This window comes from Penicillium waksmanii, assembly GCF_028829765.1.
Source record: "Penicillium waksmanii strain IBT 27052 chromosome Unknown utg000001l:1.0-4852451.0:1.0-4856178.0, whole genome shotgun sequence".
Lineage (NCBI taxonomy): Eukaryota > Fungi > Ascomycota > Eurotiomycetes > Eurotiales > Aspergillaceae > Penicillium > Penicillium waksmanii.
The window spans coordinates 2,486,505-2,508,305 of NW_026643248.1; the positions used below are offsets into that span (position 1 = coordinate 2,486,505).

At 49.5% G+C, this 21,801-nt stretch overlaps 6 protein-coding genes across 6 annotated transcripts; 2 read left to right on the top strand and 4 right to left on the bottom strand.

Moving 5' to 3' along the window:
- Positions 1-7,107: 7,107 nt before the first annotated feature.
- N7481_000900 (Zn(II)2Cys6 transcription factor domain-containing protein) lies at positions 7,108-8,774 on the top strand (the record flags this gene model as incomplete). Its single annotated transcript, XM_057260119.1, has 4 exons — positions 7,108-7,167; positions 7,217-7,756; positions 7,810-7,947; positions 8,133-8,774. 4 exons carry the CDS (start codon positions 7,108-7,110, stop codon positions 8,772-8,774), a joined length of 1,380 nt encoding a protein of 459 aa, XP_057127951.1.
- Positions 8,775-9,046: 272 nt separating this feature from the next.
- Positions 9,047-9,329, bottom strand: N7481_000901 (uncharacterized protein; the record flags this gene model as incomplete). Its single annotated transcript, XM_057260120.1, has 2 exons — positions 9,047-9,118; positions 9,189-9,329. 2 exons carry the CDS (start codon positions 9,327-9,329, stop codon positions 9,047-9,049), a joined length of 213 nt encoding a protein of 70 aa, XP_057127952.1.
- A 1,035-nt stretch (positions 9,330-10,364) lies between these two features.
- Positions 10,365-10,764, bottom strand: N7481_000902 (uncharacterized protein; the record flags this gene model as incomplete). Its single annotated transcript, XM_057260121.1, has 2 exons — positions 10,365-10,622; positions 10,672-10,764. 2 exons carry the CDS (start codon positions 10,762-10,764, stop codon positions 10,365-10,367), a joined length of 351 nt encoding a protein of 116 aa, XP_057127953.1.
- A 573-nt stretch (positions 10,765-11,337) lies between these two features.
- Positions 11,338-14,492, bottom strand: sha1 (putative calmodulin-binding protein Sha1; the record flags this gene model as incomplete). Its single annotated transcript, XM_057260122.1, has 2 exons — positions 11,338-11,708; positions 11,768-14,492. The coding sequence occupies 2 exons, from the start codon at positions 14,490-14,492 to the stop codon at positions 11,338-11,340; spliced, it is 3,096 nt and encodes a 1,031-aa protein (XP_057127954.1).
- Positions 14,493-15,678: 1,186 nt separating this feature from the next.
- N7481_000904 (uncharacterized protein) lies at positions 15,679-19,445 on the top strand (the record flags this gene model as incomplete). Its single annotated transcript, XM_057260123.1, has 9 exons — positions 15,679-15,711; positions 15,778-15,975; positions 16,045-16,526; positions 16,582-17,033; positions 17,086-17,733; positions 18,478-18,518; positions 18,583-19,012; positions 19,088-19,374; positions 19,428-19,445. 9 exons carry the CDS (start codon positions 15,679-15,681, stop codon positions 19,443-19,445), a joined length of 2,589 nt encoding a protein of 862 aa, XP_057127955.1.
- A 1,314-nt stretch (positions 19,446-20,759) lies between these two features.
- N7481_000905 (uncharacterized protein) lies at positions 20,760-21,557 on the bottom strand (the record flags this gene model as incomplete). The annotated part of the gene is made up of 2 exons (XM_057260124.1): positions 20,760-21,286; positions 21,353-21,557. The coding sequence occupies 2 exons, from the start codon at positions 21,555-21,557 to the stop codon at positions 20,760-20,762; spliced, it is 732 nt and encodes a 243-aa protein (XP_057127956.1).
- Between the last annotated feature and the right edge of the window lie 244 nt (positions 21,558-21,801).

Genomic DNA, 21,801 nt, shown 5'->3' on the forward strand with positions numbered 1-21,801 from the left:
CAGAAAGGCAGCACTGTTTACCGTGCCAAGATGCTGAGCCTTGCTGCTATTCTCAGCTTGACAGCTAGGGATTGACCTTCTTGGCTCTGTATACTTTCCATCATACATAATACATAACTATTCGAGGCACAAAAAATGTGATCATCGCGTGGGCCTTTGATAGCAAGGGAATTACAACGCCTCCGATCTGCGGTGAAACGTAAACGTGTGCTTCACCTCTACTCCGCCAGAATTTGATTTGGGCAGCAGCAATACGGTCGCGTGGGTACCGCCATCACATCGAGGTACATACAAGGTACTTGTCTCTGGAGCACTTGCTCCGTCATCTGCGGTTAGGTCGGGATTCTCGTACTGTAGATGAATCTCAATGGCCAGCTGATGGGGGCCACCCACGTTGGGGGTTGGAGCAAGAGAAGCGGTCAGCCGCGATCGCAATTCCTGATCGAAGGGTACGTGTACATTGGTCAGTACGAGTAGTCCATTATGGTGGTGCGGCATATGCTCGGCAATCAAGCGAGGACCCAAAATACCATGACTCGAGTTCCTTGGGTAGATACATAGCCCTACAACCACGATGCTATCAGTCATCGATCAGTGGCAGACTGCCTACCCCAAACCTTGAATTTGGTATTTAGATCTTGACAAGCTTCACGAATCCGAGGAGATCCCCCCACACTGCATCTGTGCGAGCAGGCATGGCCCCTGTAGTTTCCCCTCGCCTCCAGCTCGCTCAGTGGTCCGTTGGTTTGCCCACGAACCGGTCAACGTGACGAGCACAGCTGTGTTCGAAATGGGGCGAAGCTTGTTGCTAACGAAACGGCGCCGCAGCTGGGATATGCCGGTTAGAGATCTCCGTAGTATAGAGGGATTTTTGCTACCATTACATACGTACACATATGCATGCATTCATCATTTGACTTGAGCTACGAGACTTTTTCCAATTTCTCCGGCGCAACGCCTCCCCAAAAATGAGTTTCAGGAAGGTGGGAGGGGATCGATGCACAATGGCAGAGAAGTCGACGACGATCCGCGACACTAAAACTGTATCTAGTAGAGTACGGAGTATAGACGCCACCTCTCTATTGGAGACAGATGGAGGTTCAAGCCGCTGGGCCACTATGAGTAACCGCCAGGATTCGATCTCCAACAGCCCAAATTGTCAAGAATAGAACACCCCCACGAAGGGCGCTACTCCGTATATTATTATTAATATTACTCATACACGACGGGGCATACCTCATCCTTTCGAGCTCAAGCTCTAGGGTAAACCCGGCACACTTCCCGCTTCTAAGACTTACATACTTCTATGCATACGTAGAAGTAAAACTACAGGTGAGAGGATAGATTGCGGACAATTGGCGGACTTGAGCCAAGGCAACCCCCCTCACGATCGGGACCCATCTCCAAATCCTTTGAGGAGGCGCCGAGGGCTATAAACGACCCCCAAGCCAGCCATTATCGCGAATTATCGGACCGAGCAAACAGCTAGTGTAGCGTGTCTGCGCTCGTGGCACCAGACGGGAAGTGCTAGCGGAGACTCCCAACCCGCGCCAAACCCCAAGGGCGCAATAAGGTGTGAACTGTGCAGGTGGAGTCTCGCAGCAATCTACAATGCCACTATCCTTACTCGTACTCCGTACTCCGTACATGCGCAGAAACGGTTGACCGGAGCACAAACGGGGGAAGTGGGGACGTGAGAGTGCCCCCAATGTGGGAAGACGAGGAGAAGAGCGGGATGGACAGTGCAGTAGCGTGCAGCGCTGGCGTCGCCGGTCATACATGCTCACTATGAGGCATTTTCAACCATCTCCACCGGAAAATCTCCATGGACTCGAGTTGGTCAAGACGGACAGTTCATCGTGATCCCCATCGGTTAGTCCAATAGGTAAACTGCTTCCAAACTGCAGGGCAATTGACAGCGGCTGTTCCGCTTGGCTTGGAAATTTGTACGAACTCGCTAGGAATTCCCTCCAAAAAGAGGTACTTCGTATCGTAGGTATGTGCACAATATGTACATACTCGTACTTATTTACTGCAACTAAATAATTCAATTCACTTGTTCCTTTGCAAATACTTCATACTCTGTACTCTGTACTCTGTACTCGCGTCCTACTATTGGAACAATTTTCAGAATCCGATTCGAAAATGGCAATTGAAATTATTCCATCAATCTTATCGCTTTCTCGTATCCATATCTATGTGTTGACTCGATCACTAATGCTCGCCGATTGAAATTGGTCCGTGCTCCCCCACGGCACCGGCCTAACCTCTTCCCTGCAGCACTGGTGTATACATCGCGGGTGCAGTCAACGCTGACCAACCCGATACTGGTACACTTAAAAATTTTGCCGTCCACGGGATTGCAAATACGTGTCATTCCTAATTCAATTCCAGGTCTTGCGGCCTTCCGCTGACTGCCTGCAGTGTTTCACATTCTGGTGTTTGTCTAGCCAAGCTGGAGCCGCCGGGGTCCCGTTGGTGATGATATCGGAATATATTCAGTCCTTGGAATGCACCGAGGTACCGCCATCAGTTTGAGAGACCGGCGTTCAGAAGTTGCAGATGGTATTCCGGCCGAACATTAGAACCCGACCGTGTGTCATTCTACCGGTCACAACCAAGCAGGCCAGGGCACAGCTGCTGCATCACGTTCCTCGCAAGATCACTCATTGACCGGGACAAGACATACTACTCCGACTCCGCACAGTAAAGAGTCATCGGACTGCATCCCAGCCCGTCTACCGCCCGCCAAGAACTTCTAAGCAAAATACCAGTCTCTCAGACTGATCACAGTACCTAGACGCATACCAAGGACTCAATTTCATCCCCCCTATGCCCTCATGCATAAAGTCTCGCGAAGCCGGGGATTGATCATCAACCGTCGCGGCAGTGCACATCAAGGAGAGAGCTGGCTGACGCCCAAGGTCGCACGGGCTGGGCTCCATTCCGCGACGCTTGGCGGCCATGTCTGATATTCCAGACTGCCAAGGCCTGGGCATTTCGTTCTTCAGAATGCATCCAGTGCAACTTATGATTTCCCGAAGGTGAACGCCAATACAGGCAGAACAAGGGGGGGGGGGGATGTCATCGTCTCAGTACGGAGTACGGATACAGAGTACGCACTCCGTATCGAGGGGTAAACAATAGCCGTGTCCACTTTCCCCAGAACTGAGTGGAGAGCGTTCTTCCCCGTACCCCTGTTTTCGAACTCTGGATCTTGGCCAAGTCCAGTCAACAGAAGGTTTCAGGGGAGACAAATACACTGACAAATTCGTGGAGGCGCGGAAGAGGACTCTTCCCCGTGGTCTGGTCTGGGCGCCAAGACTGCTCTATCGCCGCCCATTCATAGGACCATTGATAATTGATAGGGGTCAGGGTGACGAAACTCAGGATGGACCATCCTGGCGCTATTGCAAACTGCGCCAAGGGCGATCATGGTCGATCATGGTGGCCTGAAGCAGTGCATGAATGGAGTCTTGGCGGGTGTTCAATCTATTGATCTGTTTGTGGACCGCCAAGCGTCGTACCGAGCGACTGCTGTTAGGGGGGAGCTGTACATCTGGCGTACGAAAGTGGCAGTGTTTATACACAGGGCTTGGGGGTTTGTAGATCATCGGCTTGGCTGCTTCATGATTTGTGCCAGTGATTCGACTCGGTCCGGTCCGATCAATCGCTCGGCGACGAGATACGGATTATCCTGCTTGTATTTGCAATCTCCCGTAGGCACCGACAAAACAGTGAGCGACAAACACTGACGAAGCTCGACTGCGCCTCCTCCCATGCATCCGATGTCGAGATGCATACTCCGTATATTGCATAAACTCTAGGTGGACATATTACACTCAATTTACATGTATACAGCCAGTCCGTGTATATTCAGGGTACCAACTAATTTGGAAGTCATAATAGAAAAGCATGCATCTATCCAGAAAGATGGAAGCTGGAAGCTGCCCAATGAGGCTTACGGAGAACTCAGCCACTTGCGATCGGCATCATGCACCGATCGCTCGAATGAACGCTTACTATTTTAAGACTTCAAGATCAGAGCTGCTGCCTGTGTTTTGATTTCATTCATCGTGCCGATGACGATAGTCATGCCCTATGGTCGCTAGAGACAGGACCAAACATCTCTCAACCCAGCCTAACTAACTATATCAAAGGTAATTATGGATCTGATCTCGCCAACATTAACGATGGTCAGGATCGGCAAGCGACCGGCAACATGGTTGGCCACCGCGACAGGTCATCGGGCAACACCCGTGCGAGATGAGCTTGCCAATGACAGGTCGGTCTCTTTGTATGTGGCACAAATCACAATTCATACCTCTACCACGGATTTCCTTACCCTGCCCTATGACTGCTACCTCATCTAGCTGTCCTCGAGCAACTGACTACAACGTGCATCGGAAAAGCCCGGGCCCTTTGTGCCTTTCCCTTCCGGCGTTCAAAGAAGAGGAAACTAAGTTAAGTTCGCGCACTGGTCATCCCCCCTTCACAGAACGCACATATTCATCCGACGCGACCGTACGCTGACGGCATGGCTTGCGCTTCTCAACCGCACCAACCGCTGAATGGCCGACCGAGAACTGTACAATCCCTGGACCCCATGATGAAAGAGATGTCGATAGAGGAAGGTGGATCGAGTGTGATATCATTCCAATCATCAAGTGCAGAGCCACGTAGGGGCCACGCCACGGGGCGACTGGCATGGCGGGGGCGTCACTCTATTTGATCCTCAACTGACGACAATCAATGATATAAATTGGAAACAGTTTCAAGTTCCACTGATAGTCTTTCTCTTTTACCATGTCCGTCCATGCTAGTGGCGGATTAAAGGATTCTCGAAACGGACACTCCCGGTAGATGTGGATTCGGGAAACAACTGACAAGTCATTCACTCATCCTATGTACATCGCCGGAGAACAGCTGTCCGCGAAAAATAACTCATAGCCTGTGTAGGTTTGTAAAGGGGCCCGTTTCAGTTTTCTGTTAGGCTGATGCATGATCTAATTCAGCGGTCTGGTGCTAAGACGTTCACTAATACCTTCCAATGCGATGAAGCCCACCGCTTCATCATCGGTGATGTCACCCCTAGAGAGATGGATGAATATGGGAGTGTTTTATTTTGGCGCTAGCTTCTTGTATGAGTGAAGTACCATTGAAAATGTATCCCATCATATGTCTATTTTTATCGCTTGAGGCGTCTTTGAGGAGGGGCTTTGGGGCTGAGATAGGCCTGAAATGGGGCTATATACGTCATACCCTGCTTCGACCTCTTGCTATTAGGGTATCACCGACATGGAACAATACAGACTTCACTATGATTTATGAATCAGTTTTTCAAATATTCTTTGGCTCAATCCTATTTTTTGGTGTGTGCATTGGGATTAGCGTTGCTCTTGTCCAATTTCGCCTGCTCGCATATTACTCGGGGAGGTGAGATCTTCGTCTATAGTACTAATAGTAGTACTTCAATATGATATATACTCAATAGTCAGGATAGTAAGGCTGTTGCGGTAGATGAGAAAGATGTAATCAGAAGTCCCAATTGCTCCGGATCTTTCTTTCCATGGCTGTCACCTGGTATTAGGTCCATTGACCACTACAGCCTCACAGATACACCACAAGCCAATTGTTCCTTTGGATCTCAATACCAGCTCTACGACCGACCGCAAGTCCGATCGATACTGAAGCACCTGGTCAATTGTCTATTCACATGTACTTCAAAGATAATTTGGTTATTTCAGGGGCTCGCAATCCCTTCACCAACAGCGCTATGGGCACTCCTAGTACAACTTGAAGCCACATAGATATGCCTAGTTAGGCAGATAGGTAGATGATAATTATTTCTCATTGCCTATCAATAAGTTTGACACGACAAACATAGACACGAGATGAATAGTCAAAGTCTACGCCAAATAAATGAACGGATACTTGCTCCTCGGGAAGCACCCTCAATATGAAGAGAAAAAGAAGAAAAAGAAGAAAATAGCGACGGAAGTCGGCTGAGGTCATACGGAGTGGAAGCGGAGTACAATTTTTAATGAATTGGCAAAAAGATGAGATGGTTGAGGCAGGCAAAACTCTCCGAGCACCTGGTAACTTAAGCTAAATTATATAAATCCTTTGAGCCCTGAGCCTAGTAAACAGTCAAGGCTCTTTCCGTGGTTCAATTGAAAACTTCACGACCTTAATACTATTTGGTTTTATCGAGATGCGAACTTATTACAGTATCGTGGTGTATCACACCAAAGGACACAGTGCCGTGCACCAAAAGCTTGTTCCCAGGTCCATATCCAGTATGCAATTAAACAGAACACAAGGTAGAATTAGCATCTCCGCGTCGTCGCTATCAAATATTGTGTACAAAAGTGATCCTGGTACCGAACATAGATTATCAAATAAACACATACCTGGACACTTGCTATCGAAAGTTTTACTAACTATTTTGTCTCATCTTAGCTTCACCCGAAGGCTACTAATCACCGACCCTGCGTAGAAGGGTGAGACTTGCGTCGGTGTACTACTAGTACGAGTTATGAGTTGCAGCGTGTGTTTTTTATTAACTGTTCATAATCTATACTATATTAAGAATGCATAACCGTCAATGGCCTACAAAAGAAACAAAAACAACTCGGATCCCCCCCCCCAAACCCCAAGCTTCTTACACCATGTCTTCAGGCTCTAGCGTTTCCATGATGCAAGCCTCGTCATCGTCGCACTTCTCCCAGACGCTCTCATCATTGCTGCAACCTCAGCAAGTTCGATACCAGTAAAACGTGCACGGCGAGCGCGATATCGAGCAAACAATCTCCCCCCCTGAGATACCTAGTTGGCGAAGCAGCGTTGGGTTACTCTATCAAAATACTAGTACTATTATACTATACATTTTGCGGTTGTAGTTATCAGATCTCTTAACTAACCATGGGTTTGCTAAAGTTAATCGCATGTTCTATGTAGTTCCGTATTCGACAGCGTTTACAGTGTACCGGCTGCGAATATTTCAGACCGAAACTCACCGATAGATCGGCAGGCTCAGGACGACCCTGGCAGTTATCCTCCTTTCCATGTTCGTGCAATTCAATCATAGCCATAAACGCACTCAGAATGCCCGGCGCTCCATGGCGATCCCAGGGATGCAACACATGCCGGAAAAGAAAGGTCAAGGTGAGTAAAGTGAACAACAAGGTTATCGCAGCGAGCCAACGGTTCATAGTGTGATCTTCAACGGCCCGAGTGCGCTCGATGTCTGCGGGGTGGACATCATTGCCAGGGCTATGACCGAACGGCCAAATTCATCCATACATTTGTGGAACCCAATGATTCCCAGACTCGGGAAATTCAGCAAAAGCCAAACATCTCTGGGAACAAGTTGCAGCCGCCACCGGATAATGTTCCTATAATATCCGTCGTCAATGTAAATGCTCAGATTCGGTCTCAGCTATTTTCGGTATTCATCGATTCCTATGTACCGTCTACCACCTCGGGCCAGATCTCGTTCCGATGTCAGAAATCGTCCAATTTGATCGAGTCATTTCCCTCATTGATGGATCGACCGTGGAGCCAACTACTAGACAGAGCGATTGCGGCCCTTGCATCGGTCTTCGTGGGAAAGAAGTTCAATGATAATCGCATGATCAATCACGGAATCAGAATCTACAATCAAGCGATACAGATCTTCGTCCGTTTAATACCGCGCTCGGACCTTCCTGTTCAGGAGGTTCTCTGTGCCAACCTTATATTCCAATTATACGAAGTGAATCCTTCCTGCATCTTAACTCATAACTTGAAATATCTAACTGTACTCAGCTTATTAACTGCTCATCCGGGTTCTCTGGATGGATGGCACACATGGAGGGTGCCAATGCCGTTCTCGCTCGACATCATCAGAAATTGGAAGGAGACCAGATGTCCAAGATGCTATTACGCCACCTGAAACTGGCAAATGTGGGTAAATTGCCTCTCTTATTGATTTCTAGCTAACTTGATCTGCTAGATCTTTCATGCAATTGGAAAATCCGAATCTGCTCTTGCTTCTTGTCCGATGTGGCAAATGCTAACACCTCTCGGAAAGGACAACGACCTCATCGACGAAATCATCGATATTTTAATGCATTGTACAGTTATTGTAGAGCTTGTGGGGGGGTGCACGATCTGAGCGAGAGACTCGAAGACTGAAGAAGTTGTGCTGGAGACTAAAGCACCGGCTTGATTCATGGTACGAACGATTACGATCATTATTCGGAGATCCACTTTATACAAGCATTCCAGACGAAACCGACATTTCTCGTTCCAAAAGAAGCAGAAGGATTTATCCTTATCGATATCAATTTCCAGCCGTGGAGATTGCTGAAGCACATTCCCTCTATTGGGCAGCTCAACTTATCACATATTCCCTCCTTTTTGGACTCGAGCTCCTTGGGGGATCCTTCGCCCAGCACGGAATACCCCTATCTTTCCAATCAACTTCCTCTAGCAACACTAACTCCAAGGAGTCTGCTCTATACATGGAAGAGTCCGAATTCTACGCTGATCAGATCTGCCGCGGCGTGGCGTACTTGATACAACCAAACATGCATATACTCGGCGGAGAAAACCTGCTTTTCCCGGTAGCTATGGCTGCCCAGTTCTTTCATGGCAATGGATTTCATGATAAGTACGAATGGTGCCAGGAGGTTTTCATTACGTTGGAATCACTTGGGATAGGCCTCTCTCACGTGTTGCAGGGAACGCCATGGTCAGACTATAAATCCGGCGAGGCAAGAGCATTATAATACATAGAAGAGAAATATAAAAAGAAGGCCAAGACAACAATTGTGGCAAATTCCAAACCAGCAGAATTGCGTATGAAGGGACAGGCCATGGCCATTATTTGCCTCACCAACCTGGAGGACCGCCACCAGGGGGGGCCAGGTGGTCCATCATCTCCGCAACAATCCCCACAGCAGCACTCACAACATTCAAAGCAGCAGAGACCAGCACAGCTAATCGGGGAGGAAAGATTAACATCTATTCCTGGTTTTCCTTTGCATAAGTGTTGAGATACTCACATTCCACAGCAGATACCCTCACCCGCACCTCCACCCCGCATGTGGACATCCATAGACTGGGATGCTCCCTATAATAATGATCAGCTACCACAAAATTCCCGCGGAAGCAACCATTCGGTTATGGGTCAGTGTACATACTGGCTGCTTCGTGATAGTATTGCTCATCTCGGGGGCCGATGGGCTGTTGGGTTGCTGAATAGTGACGGTATTGGCGTCCCATTTGCTCTCGGCACTGGGCCCTTCGGCTGATTGGAACCAGTTCTTGATAATTTGGAACATGATATACTGAGGATAGGCAGTGATATCTAGTAAACGTACTGAAATGTGTAGATTGAAGGATGTCTAGAGGAATTTAAATGCCTACGAAATGCCACCGACTTTCGTCCCCATACATAGATTTTCGACCGATGTGCACCCAAAGCCCCCGAGACTCCATAGCCTAACCTAAAATCGAGACTATTCAACTATGCGTAAGTGTTGCCCCTTGGACGCGTCATTCGGCGCTATTCTATACTCGAAGTGGGGCCGGCGTAGTGTTGAAGTCGCGGGTAGGGCTGTGCCGGATTTGCCGCAATGAATTTGCTTGCGTGTACTTTTTCGGGGCTCTATGAGATGTTCTCGAAGAATGTTCAGTCTATTGCGAGGTAATGTGCGTCCAGATAGAGCAAAATCTAAGGTTATCGCGGTAAAAATTAACATATAACGTGGTGCCAAACCTTAATTGCGGACCGACAATTGTAAAGAAGCCATAGTAGCCCTACGCCGACTCAATGAGTTCCTCGTCCCACATCTCCAGCAATAGTTTGATCTCTTCAGGCAACCGAGTATTCCACCGTGCCCAGCGAGCTTAGCACGACTCTTGGCATCGCGATGAACCTTGGCGTTCCGGTTTAACCATTGTCTAATCGAACACGCCACCGTGGGGGCCCATTCGAGAGCGTCACTGGCAAAGCCACTACGATCAGCCACGTAGTAGATATCCCAGTTCCAAGGATTCATATTACACAAGTAATATTTAAGGGCTGGGGTAGCAGCTTCTATTTTGAATTATATTTTCAAGTACAATCACACATTCAATATGGGTCTCTTCTCACACCATCATCACCACGATCACCACGATCAGCCTCACGGGCCTCCCCAGGGCGGACCTCCAGGCGGACCTAACCAGCATGGTCTCGGAGGCCCTGGAGGCCCAGGATTTGGTGGTCCCCACGGCGGCCCTGGTGGCCCAGGAATTGGAAGTCCCCAAGGCGGCCCCGGTGGCCATCACGGCGGTCCTCACGGCGGCCCTGGTGGCCCTGGATTTGGAGGCCCTCAGGGTGGCCCTGGGGGGTTTGGGTGGTCCCCACGGCGGCCCTGGTGGCCCAGGAATTGGAAGTCCCCAAGGCGGCCCCGGTGGCCATCACGGCGGTCCTCACGGCGGCCCTGGTGGCCCTGGATTTGGAGGCCCTCAGGGTGGCCCTGGGGGTTTCGGAGGTCCCCAAGGAGGTCCTGGTGGCCATCACGGCGGTCCCGGCGGTCCTGGTGGCCCCGGTGGACATCAGGGAGGTCCTGGCGGTCCTGGCGGCGGCCCTGGTGGTGTATGTATAATGTTGTCTTGAGTGATCGAAACCTGACTAACATCTTTTGTCATAGCGCTGGTAAGGAACTCAGCTTGAACGAACACACGCGTACATAAGATTGGAATGGGATGGGGGGGGGGGGGGTACTCCATGGCTTTTGAATTCAGACGGCGATCACTGATCAACTTGATCAATTGCACATACTTTGTTGAGCCATGTCTTTTTTTTCAAGACTGCTGTACACTACATTCGTCTCTGCCACAGCTGCAGAGATGCAGTCTTTTTTTATACTCGCTATATGCCAAATCAAAACCATATAGAAACCAAGATCATAATCTATGTCATCCATTGATAGTAGACTAGTTGTAAGCTTTGAGAATCGGAATCTTACAGATATGAGAATCAGATATCCTATCGTGACAAATCTTCGTAACACGAGGGAAACTTTCTGTGTATTGCTGTCCTAACAAGAAACACATCGAACGAATTGACTAGAGAATGACGAGGAAAACAGAAACGAAACAAAAGAGGGTATTTGTAAACAGCACCAAAGGTCAGAGACCCGTTTTGGTGCCAGGTAAAGGAAACAAAAATGCGGTAATCGGTACCTAGTAGTCAAGCAGTCAAAGAATGAATTCAACACCAACGCTTTCATAATCATCAATATCGGTGACACCAAGGGTGATACCATAGTAAAACAAAGAAAAGGTAGAGTAGAGGGGCGCTCAGAGGCGGCGTTTAGCTGTTTTACAACTCAGAGAAACAAGTTTGCGTTGTCGTTGATGACCTGTAGTATTTTTGCGTTGTTGACGAGCCTTGACGCCTCGCCACCAACGAGTGATAACCTCCGTTGCCCAGATAATCTCACTCTTCGATTTAACGACGGCCGCGCAGTGGGCAGCAAGATCCTGTGCTATAGCGCGACGCTGGGTATCTCGCCGGCCCAGGTGAGCTCGCCAGGCGCGTTGTAGGATGGTGGCAGCCCGTGAATGTTTTGAGGCGGAGAGTAATCGAGAACAGAGAAATGCAAGTGCACCAAGAGTAAAGTTACGGTCGAGAATATGGGAAGAGGATCTCTTGGGAGAAACAAGTTGTGCTGATCTTTATTAGTGCGCGCCCAAAAAAAAATGGATCAGCCTTCATGAGCTGACTTACCAAATTGAGAGCTACAGCCTAGCAGTTTCAGACGCGACTCTAATGACAGAGAACGCGGGGTGGCAGTCATGGTGCTGCGACAGGTACTTCCAGTAATGTATGGCTCGTACTCATCGACGATGCTTTCGTAAACCTTTCCGTTGGAAAAACCTGTGGTCATATTGGTAATGGACAGCCCTTTCAACGCAGCCAGAATTGAGGCCCACTGTTGAAGCATCCGAGCATGTTCATCACCATCGAGTTCGTCGCCAAGATACCAAATTTCGTTGAGACATCTATCGTATCCAAATAGAGAACCAGCTTTTCGTTTGAGTCTTGCAATTTCCTTGCTGGCATCTTCCCAGTCGACTAGGCCGGCCAAGCCCCACTTGCTAACAAGCGCCCACAAAAGAGCGATGGTTTTCTCTCGATAACCATCCACGATATCTTCAGCCCGAATGTCGTCCAAAAATGAGTCAGAACCTTCGATAGAGCTCAAAGCAGAAAGTGCCATCTGCACATTGTAAATCTTTGCGGCTTTGCTGGCGCACGGGTATTTGAGATGCTTCGACAGGGGCAAGTCAGCCTCATCGCCAAGTAGTGACAAAGCTTCTCCTGTGTGCAGCGTGACCTCGGTTTGGTCCTCAACATCAGTTCTTACATGTTCCGAAGTGAAGAAAAGTACTTCAACAATTCGTGTCAACCGAATGCCATCCCTGAGATCCACAGCAATATTGTTGATCTGATAGTTGTACTCTTGCAAGTTATGTTGCTTGTATGTCAAGTGACAGCCAAGATGACCCAAAGGCTTGGACATATCGCCACAAGAAGGTAGTAACACACGGGCTAGGGCCTGGAGCACCTCAACAGAAGATTTGAAAGGAGAATTCTGTACAAACAGCCGCCGAGGAAGACTTGTACCACGACTCTGTTTTGCGTGGTCTAGAATGACGACAAGGATGATGCTGCGAAGCACGGTTCGCCGATAAGCTCTCGCCTGAGTCTCCATTGGGATATCCCTAGAGTCAGACACCATGTGGTCCATGTCATCATTGTGAAGTAGAAACGAATCAAGAAACCCTTCCAATTTGCGAATAATGACTTTGCGACCCTTTAAAGCGTTTTCATCGGACCCATCGAGGTCACGTTCAAGAAATGTAGGATTATTGGAAATTTTTCGACCGACAACTGTCTCCGCAGCAGCCACTAAAGCGCGAAGGTCGTATGATTGGGCCCATATGTCGAGGAACTTTCGACGAAGACCGACATCCTGTTTAAGTCGACCGTATCGGGTGACAAGCTCCTTCGGAATGCTTAAATGTCCACACGACAATGATGCCTGGAGCCGCTTGTGAAGCTGGGCGAAAAATTCGGTATGGTAGATCTCAAGCATCTCCAGTCGAAGGGTATTTGGTCCGCACGGAGCTGAATCACCATTAGTACATTCTAGCAAGGAGTTGACAAGTTGCGTGATCACAGTCTCCTGGTGATGAAGCCAATTGTCCTCGTACAGAGCAGGCTTCGCGGTGTTCTCGACCAACATTGGATACTCGTGGTTGAGGTTCTTGAGCTTGGAGGAAATATTTCCCATTCGAGAAGATCGGAGTGATTTGGAGTGATCGACTCGGTTCGAGGTGGTAGAGGCGTGGACATTAAGAGCCAGTGGGCTCTTCATTGTTTCCTTCGACCTAGTAAGGCTATGTTTCTCTCGAGCAGAGGGTGGCCGGGATATCAGTGTATTGGTCTGCCTCTCCCCAAGAACGCCGTGGGGTGGTGCATTTTGCTTCGGTACTTTTGTAGAAGGCTGGATAGCTTTGGCAGTTCTTGCTCGCTGGTCGATATTATGTCGAGTGGACTTCGAGGTAGAGACAATGCTAGCCCGCTTGGGTTTTAGCGAAGAAGGCGATTGGAGAGTGTGCTTTTTCTCAATTTCAGCAAGTGCACCAGGTGGAATGTTTTCCTTTCCACCATTCTTGCCAGCAATATCGACTCGTATGACAGCTTCCTGTGCAATCTTCGCGCTCGGTTGTAGAGGAGCTCTACGTGCAGAAGTCACCATTGATTTTCGAGCTTGGCGCTTTGCGATCTGGGCCTCTAGCGTGTTGATCTGGGTGTCTTCCGTCATCTTGGATAGCGTTGTGGTCTGCTGCTTTTTAAGCGGACTGAATAGTCCCATGAAAACGCTAGCCACAGTAGTGTCATCCGGGGGGATGTACACAGTATTTCGTCGTACGTCCCTTTTCAATGCATCTTTGTGGTCAGGGTGATGTTTGTTGTCGGTATGATGGATATCGTTGGGGTGAGCGACGGCCTCATGGTTGGTCTCTGTTTCATACTGTTGCGTCTTAGGTTGAGCTTCGATCTCTTTCTTATTTGGACGGGAGGGCGGACTCGGAGCGAAGTTGACCTTCGGGCGAAAACGTTGGGCGGGCTGAGCAAGCAACGACGGCTTGCGTCCCGAGGTCGACTTTGCCAAAGTATTCGGTCTTCTGCGTTTCTCTGCTGGGCCGGCTGGCCTATTCATCACATCGTCATGTATTTGGAAAGTCGGGCCGGTACGATGGGCCCGTCGAGGACGAGGCCCGGTCAAGATTGGTGCTCTAATTTCGGTGGTATATTCGAGCTGTGCTGTAGCTTCGAAGGCCAAGTCACGGTCCATGAAACTGTCAAATGTCTCACTGCCACCACACGAAGATCTCGACCTCGATGGGCAAGGGGTGAAAGCTTCCCCGAGGAGCCCGGACATGGTGTAGAGATATTCACCGGGGCTGCAAGCTGAGAGTGTGGGGGGTATCTATGAATGCATAGATAAGATCAGGAGGAGGAACTGTGGAGGAGGTCCCCTAGTAGGTACTCGTAGATATGGGTGGGCAACCCTTGCAGGATGTTGATCTCGGGGAGAAGCGGTGAGCTGAGTGGGTGTCTTTGGAATTTCGAAATCGAAGAAACAGAGGATAACCAGCGAATTTGAAGACGATTTCAAGTTTGAGTGACACGACACGACAATCGCCACTAACGCGCAGCCCCGCGTGTCTGCGTGCCTCGCCGTGGCTACCCATTTTGATTGGATCTGTTGACAATCATCGTTGTCCAGGGCAACTGTGATTACCTCATCATCGCGGGGCACAGATCACGTGGTGGACAGTATAGCCACAGCCTCACGTGCGCTTAGTCATTTATCCATGCTCTGCACAATATGCACAATCCTACACTGCATATTATGGGCACTAACTATTACATACCATTTACGAGGTATATTCTTCCTATAAAGGGCTGTAAATGAGTCTACACTATGCACAGAGTATATGTACTTCCTCATCTAGGAAGAGTAAAATTCAACATTCATGGGCTAGGCTTGGCTATGTATATATGAGATCCACTGGGCAGTGTACGAGTATGTACATACACTAAGGGTTGGCCGCGGACTCCGACGCAGGTACCTGGTCTGGCCTAATCTCCCATACTGCAAGGAAAGTTCGCTGCAAGCCCACCAGTAGTCCAGTTGATCATAATATTAGAATGTGGTCCAAGAGCCATCTTTCAAGCAATCCGTACCAATCACAATCCAAGAATATCCACGTCGAAATGCAACAAAGCCAACCATGACATCGCGAAAAGGAGGTGAGTGGGTCCTGCCCTAAATTAAACTCTCGTGACCTCTCCTTTCCCCAGACATTCAACGTGTCCTGCTACTCGTATCTACTTTACTTGACTGTTTCACTTGTCTATGACCTCAGCTCGCCTTTCTTTGTGACTGGAGAGTGTTGCCCGTCTGACAATGTGCCAGTAGGCGCGCGCCTTACCCCGACCTCGAACCGAACTGGTTCCTACGCCACCACCCCTCCGATCATCTCCTCATCAACGCGCCCGCCCCCTCCGTTCCATTCCTCCCTTCGCCCCGGAATGAGTGCTGGCCATGGAGTCCCTCATATATGAAAATTCGCCTTTGGCCGACTACCTCCAAGGTTCGGGTCTTTTCCCCCACGCAGAAATACCACCACAACGGCAGACAGAGGCTGACTTGCTTTCAGGAGAGGGAGACCAGGAGGAGAGCTGGCCCGTGGAGGGAAACACACAGTGAGGACGAACAAGCTGCACAGTCTACAGACTTTGCCCCGCGAGGAGCGTCACGTTTTCAAGATCGAGTTCGGAATAAGCTGCCGAAGCCATTGGACCTGAAGAATACGCGTCAGGGAGTGGTTGTTGAGAAGCTTTACGGCGCTTGCTCGGTACGATCCCCCCCATTGCTATCGCCTAAACCTTCCTCTCGACGATATACTAACGGAGCTACTTGTTAGTCCGCACTCAATGCTCGCCTCGGCCGAGGTGACAATGAGAGATTCTTGGAACAGTTCGGATACGTTATTGTCGCTTCTCAGCTTTTGAACGAACACAGCGCCCCCTCCTATACATCGGCCGCCGATGTTGCCTCCGCATCGCAACCCGCAGACCTTCCTTCTCTATCGACAACATTCGGACTTCATGGTGCTGTTGTTACAGCCGCGACCTCTTTCTCAATTGTATGGCTGCTACACTGGGGACGCTCGAAGACGGGAGTCGGAATCAACCTCAGAAGAGTTGGCGTTCTATTGATTCTAGTTCCCGTGCTGGGTGTCTTCTTCTATGCCTTTGCCAAGAGACAGTGGCTCAAGTTTCTGAGGCATCAAGCGGTGGATGCTGCGGGGACCTTTGTTGGAAACGCACAAGGCTTCGACTCGGCTGCATCGGCTTCGGTGGTCTTCATTCAGGAAGTGGAGCTCGTTTCGAGAGGATACAGGATGTAGGATGATCATTACTTTCATAATTGCTGGAATGCTTATTGACAATCTTTTCAGAAGCACTCCCCTGCCGCCAATTAGTCGGCTTGAAGATCAGGTCCAGACTCGGCGCTGCCTGCGACTTCGCCGAGCCGTGTCAGAATGCTTCTGGTCGATGCTTGAACGTTATGTCCAGTCACAGAATGCTTTGCGACCACTTACTGACGACGCTAATTTGGCTAAATATTATGATATCTACGACATTGCACTGGATGATCTCGAAGCGATCGAAGCCAGTCTATCCCATCGAAATATGGATGACCAGTATTCGCTGCGCTCTTTACGAGATCTTTTTGGCAAATTATATACCATGAGAAAGAGTGTCTTATGTTGTCTACTCGCACTGAGTGCCGATGGAGGTGGTTCGGACATCACTAGATGGAGCTCCGCTGTGGAGGAAATGCGTGAACTTGCTGCAGTTACCGGGTTGAGCATGACCAAAATGTCTAATATCCTCAACGAAGAGGACAGTGAGTTTTTACTTCTCCACTCCTTCCCAGTGCTCCAGCTAATCTTTAGCAGGGGATACAATTCCCCCATCTCCTCTGCCCTCGATCTCTCCAAGCAAGGAGCAAATGCGCGCGCAATTTCGGCGACTCAACTCCTTATCACAAGGTGTCCGATCCTTGCATGCAAAGATGCACATTATCTGCGAGGAGACCAATGCCACCATGGACCACTCTGATCCTCACGACTTCGAAACCACGCTTCTTGCACAATACGAAGCAGTTGGAAGTGACCTCCGCGGGCTGCTCCAGGAGTGGGAGACGAGTAGACTTGCCATCATCCACAGTCAAGATCGTCTCAGTGCTACCGACCGTTCGCGACCTTCGAGCACGACCCTGCCAGTATCGCCCACGCCTAGTCTTGGTGGTGTTACAGCGGTTGAGGGCAGCCCTACTGACGCGCTTAAAGCCTTGAATGGTGACTTCCGCCCGGACCTCACTCACAGCTTTGATGATGAAGAAATCTTTGAGGCTGTCGTGCTTCCCACTTCGAGGAATAAGAGAGCATCGCTGACTCGGGATGAGCGCCTGGCGCGCGTCCGAGAAGATCGTATCAGGCAAGCAACTGCTCGAGAGAAAGTGGACGCCAACACGAATATGCTCAAGGAATTGGAGATGGTCATCAAGCAACGCCCCGGCAACAATTCTTCCAAACGAGTGACTAGTATTTAGGCGGTTTCTCGCCCTTCCTCCCTTCCCTTCCGACCCAATGCATGGCTTTTGAATCGCCACTGGTTGGAATTGTAACGATACCCTTAATGACCAACATAGAAGGAACCCGGCGAATACGGTGTTTTCAGGGATTCTATCATTTTGCTTTTTCTTTGCTTGCTTCTTTGCGCTCCCTGCTCAGGACCTACCTCTGGCCTGTTTTTTTTTCTCTTTTCTTTTGTACATTTACAGAGCTCCAGGCTCAAATTGTCTTCGCTGTTCTCATATTCAGGTGCTGGATATTCGAATTTAGCTACTGTGTATATTGCAAATTCTCTGCCGATCAAGCTTTCTTCCAATATTTGATCATCGTTTTCTTCGTATCGAGTCCTATAGTTAGCTATAGGAAACAATAATGTGTAACCTCGTGTAAGACAGAAGTCATCTTGGTGCCTGAGGCCCTCACACTAACCCAAAGGAGGCATATAGTAGTTTGGCGCGGTCGCGGCGCGCACGCGTCCCCACTAACCCTCGAACGCGAAGATAAGTCTTATTTCAGACCGCTGTCCTTTCTTCTGTCATTACTCTTCCACGATCATCTTCCACCGTTCATCACCGTCAAGTCGACGCCATTTGCCGCTTCTCTCCCCCGGAATCTCTCCATTGCTCATCTAATACCCCTCACAATTACCCCTCTTCACCAGTGCGTCCAGAAATACCGATTGTGTGCGAAGCCCAACTAACACATTGAAAACAGTGTTGGAAGCCCGCCTCGAGCAAGCCAGTCTGCTGAAGCGCGTAAGTGATACAATGAGATATTCCCGTTCATGCTTGGATCCATAGCTAACACTCTTACCATTAGGTCGTCGACGCCATCAAGGACCTGGTCCAGGACTGCAACTTCGACTGCAATGACTCTGGTATCGCCCTCCAGGCCATGGACAACTCCCACGTTGCCCTGGTCTCCATGCTTCTCCGCGCAGAGGGCTTCTCCCCATACCGCTGCGACCGCAACATCGCTCTCGGCATCAACCTTAGCTCCCTGACCAAGGTTCTGCGTGCCGCCCAAAATGAAGATATTCTCACCCTTAAGGCGGAGGACTCCCCCGATGCCGTTAACCTGATGTTCGAGAGCGCTGAGACCGACCGTCTGAGCGAGTATGATATCAAGCTTATGGACATTGACCAGGAGCACCTGGCCATTCCTGAGACTGACTACGCTGCTACCGTGGAGATGCCCGCCGCTGAGTTCCAGCGCATCTGCAGAGATCTGAACGCTCTGTCCGAGTCCGGTAAGTGGTCGACTCATAATGAAGATCGAGCGGCAATCGCTGTGAACAAAGTACTCATGTTTTTTTTCTCCCTAGTTGTTATTGAGGCTAGCAAGGAGGGTGTCAAGTTCTCCTGCCAGGGTGACATCGGTAACGGCTCCGTCACCATTCGCCAGCACACCAACGTCGACAAGCCCGATCAGAATGTCACTATCAACCTCTCCGAACCCGTCGCCCTGACCTTCTCCCTTAAGTACCTCGTCAACTTCTGCAAGGCGTCCAACCTCTCCTCCTCCGTAACGCTCCACCTTTCCCAGGAAGTGCCTCTGCTCGTTGAGTACAGCCTCGGTAGCGGTCACCTGCGCTTCTACCTGGCCCCTAAGGTACAGCCCCGCACTCGTCAATGTACACGAACCAAACTAATTCAGATCTACAGATCGGTGACGAGGAGTAAAGGACATGACCTAGTCAGTCCAGAAAATACCACACGACGCCCCTATGATAATGGAAAACCTCTGACGGTGGCAATGAATTCTCTTTTTCTGCGATGTGTCCCGGGAATAGAAGGGACGGCATATTTTTCCAATGATTATTTCGAAATACAATTCGAGCGGTCTAATCTTACTAGGCTTACAAGCTACACTATATTTTCCTCCTGGATAATTAAAAGTAAAAATGTCGTACTTGAAATAGCTGGTGGATTGTTGATACTTTCTTGAGGAAAAAGAGTCTTAAGTCCATACATATAACAAAGGAACTCTGCGCGCGGCAGTCCACTTCGGTTTTTTAATTAACAAAAACATCCAAAACAAAACCCCAACACCACCATGTCCGACTTGAATCCCAGAGAGACCTAGCAGGAACACGGCCCGCAACCCACAATTAGCAAGTCGCCAAAAAAAAATCCATCCAATTCAGCCCCACCCGACGCAGCGCACAGCGCACACGTCAAAGAAAACGGCAGGAGAGAACAAAGCGAAAACTGACCTGAGGAGAAAAAAAAGTGAAGCACCACCCCCACCAGAATGATCGGAATCGAATGATACCATCCTCTCCCCCCTTTATCCCAGGGCTGAAGCACAAGAACAAAAAAGAAGAGGAGATAGGTATGCTGCGTATTGCACTAAAGTGTTTTCACACACAATCTCCGCACCGACTCTCCCATGGGGAAACCACCAATCAAAGACCAGTGCCCCGATGTTTCTGATGCCGAGTGCAGGTGTAAATCACACCAGGCCCTCGCGGGCAGTACCGGCGCTCATTCTTCCGGGGAAGACTGAGCGTGGGTTGGATGTTGAAGATTCCTCCGAATTTCTCATTTGCGAGTGGTCTCGGTTGTGAGTTAGACTCACGAGCCGAGGACAGGGGACATAGTCCTACTGCCGTGTGTAGCAAAGAAACGCAGCATGATGGGGGTGGTGCTTGGAGAAGAAAGAAGAAAGAAGTTGTGACTCCAAGTTGAGAATTTGTCGTGTATGTTGGGTAGACCGCCTTCTATTTCTGGTGTTAGTTGGAGATTTACTGCCGGGAGAGAGACAGCCGCGTGGAATTGATTTGGTCATTTGTTTCTTACTGGTATTTTATGCTTTTAATTTCTTTGCTTAAAGAAAATTTGTCTCTATTGGATGTATACCCTCTTTGTTCATAAGCTTTATCATAGATGGCCATTGTGCCTGGAATAGTATGTGACCCCGAGGTCAGAGTCGGCTTGTCAGCGCAGGCGAGATTTCCTCAAATGAACGAACTATATACTGCCGGCCTTCGATCTTCACCTTACCCCCGGAATCCTCCAGGAACCCTTTCCTTCTCCATCAAATCCACCAGTTCGAGCCATGGAAGGCAGCTTCGTCCCATTGACCCCCACCACATACCGATCCTTCCATCCTGAGCTCCATTCTTCTCGTCTCACACTGACATCAGCACCACTTTTACTCACAACCCAGTTTCCATCCGAGTTCTTCGTTCGCTTATGGACCTGGGTTTGCTCCAGGGCCAGATATGTTCCCCAAATCCGACCCAAAAATGTCTTAGTAAGGGTAGTCTCTCCTTCACTCAATTCCCCATCATCCGACTCAAGAACCCATGACATGCCCCTCTTGGCGCCTTCAGGCCCTTCACGGAATGGAAGTTCTCTCCATATTTCTTCGTACTCGGTCACAGGAGCACCTGGTCGATCAGGCCGAGGCATCGACCCAGTTTCAAGGTCGTCGCCATTTGGAAGGGTGACAAAGGTGCCACAGTCGGCACTTTCAAAAGAATTCTGAGAATCAAGCTCATGAGTGAAAGAGACTTGGACTAGGGCTGTATTAGCTTTGCATCTCTAAGCAAATTTATGAGATCTGGGAACTGGGAGCGACGAACGGGGTTCTTGGCTTTCGATGAGCCGTTGACCGGCAATCGCCCAGTCTATCTTGCCTGTTGACTTTTCCATTCGCAGATCAAGATACCATTCACCCACAGACATGACGATTGTGTCTGTAGTCTCATGGGCCGATTCTGGAAGCCATCGAATTGAAATGCGCGTGGAAAAGCGACATGCTGAGACGGGAGCATCAGGGCTTGCCATGGTGAGGTGAGAAATCAGAATTGAGGGTTGCTCCCTTTGATTGATAAAGGGAATTCCGGGGATTTATGATGAAAAATGAACCGGCAAGATCGAACGGAAGTTGGTGATTCTAAATCGTCCCCAATCGATGCACTAGCTCCAGTGGTGAAGACAAATCGGGTATCTGGAGGAGATGAGGGGGGTCCCCGCTCTGCGATTGCATTGGGATTGTCCGCCCGCCTCCGCCCACTGTAAACGCCCCCTC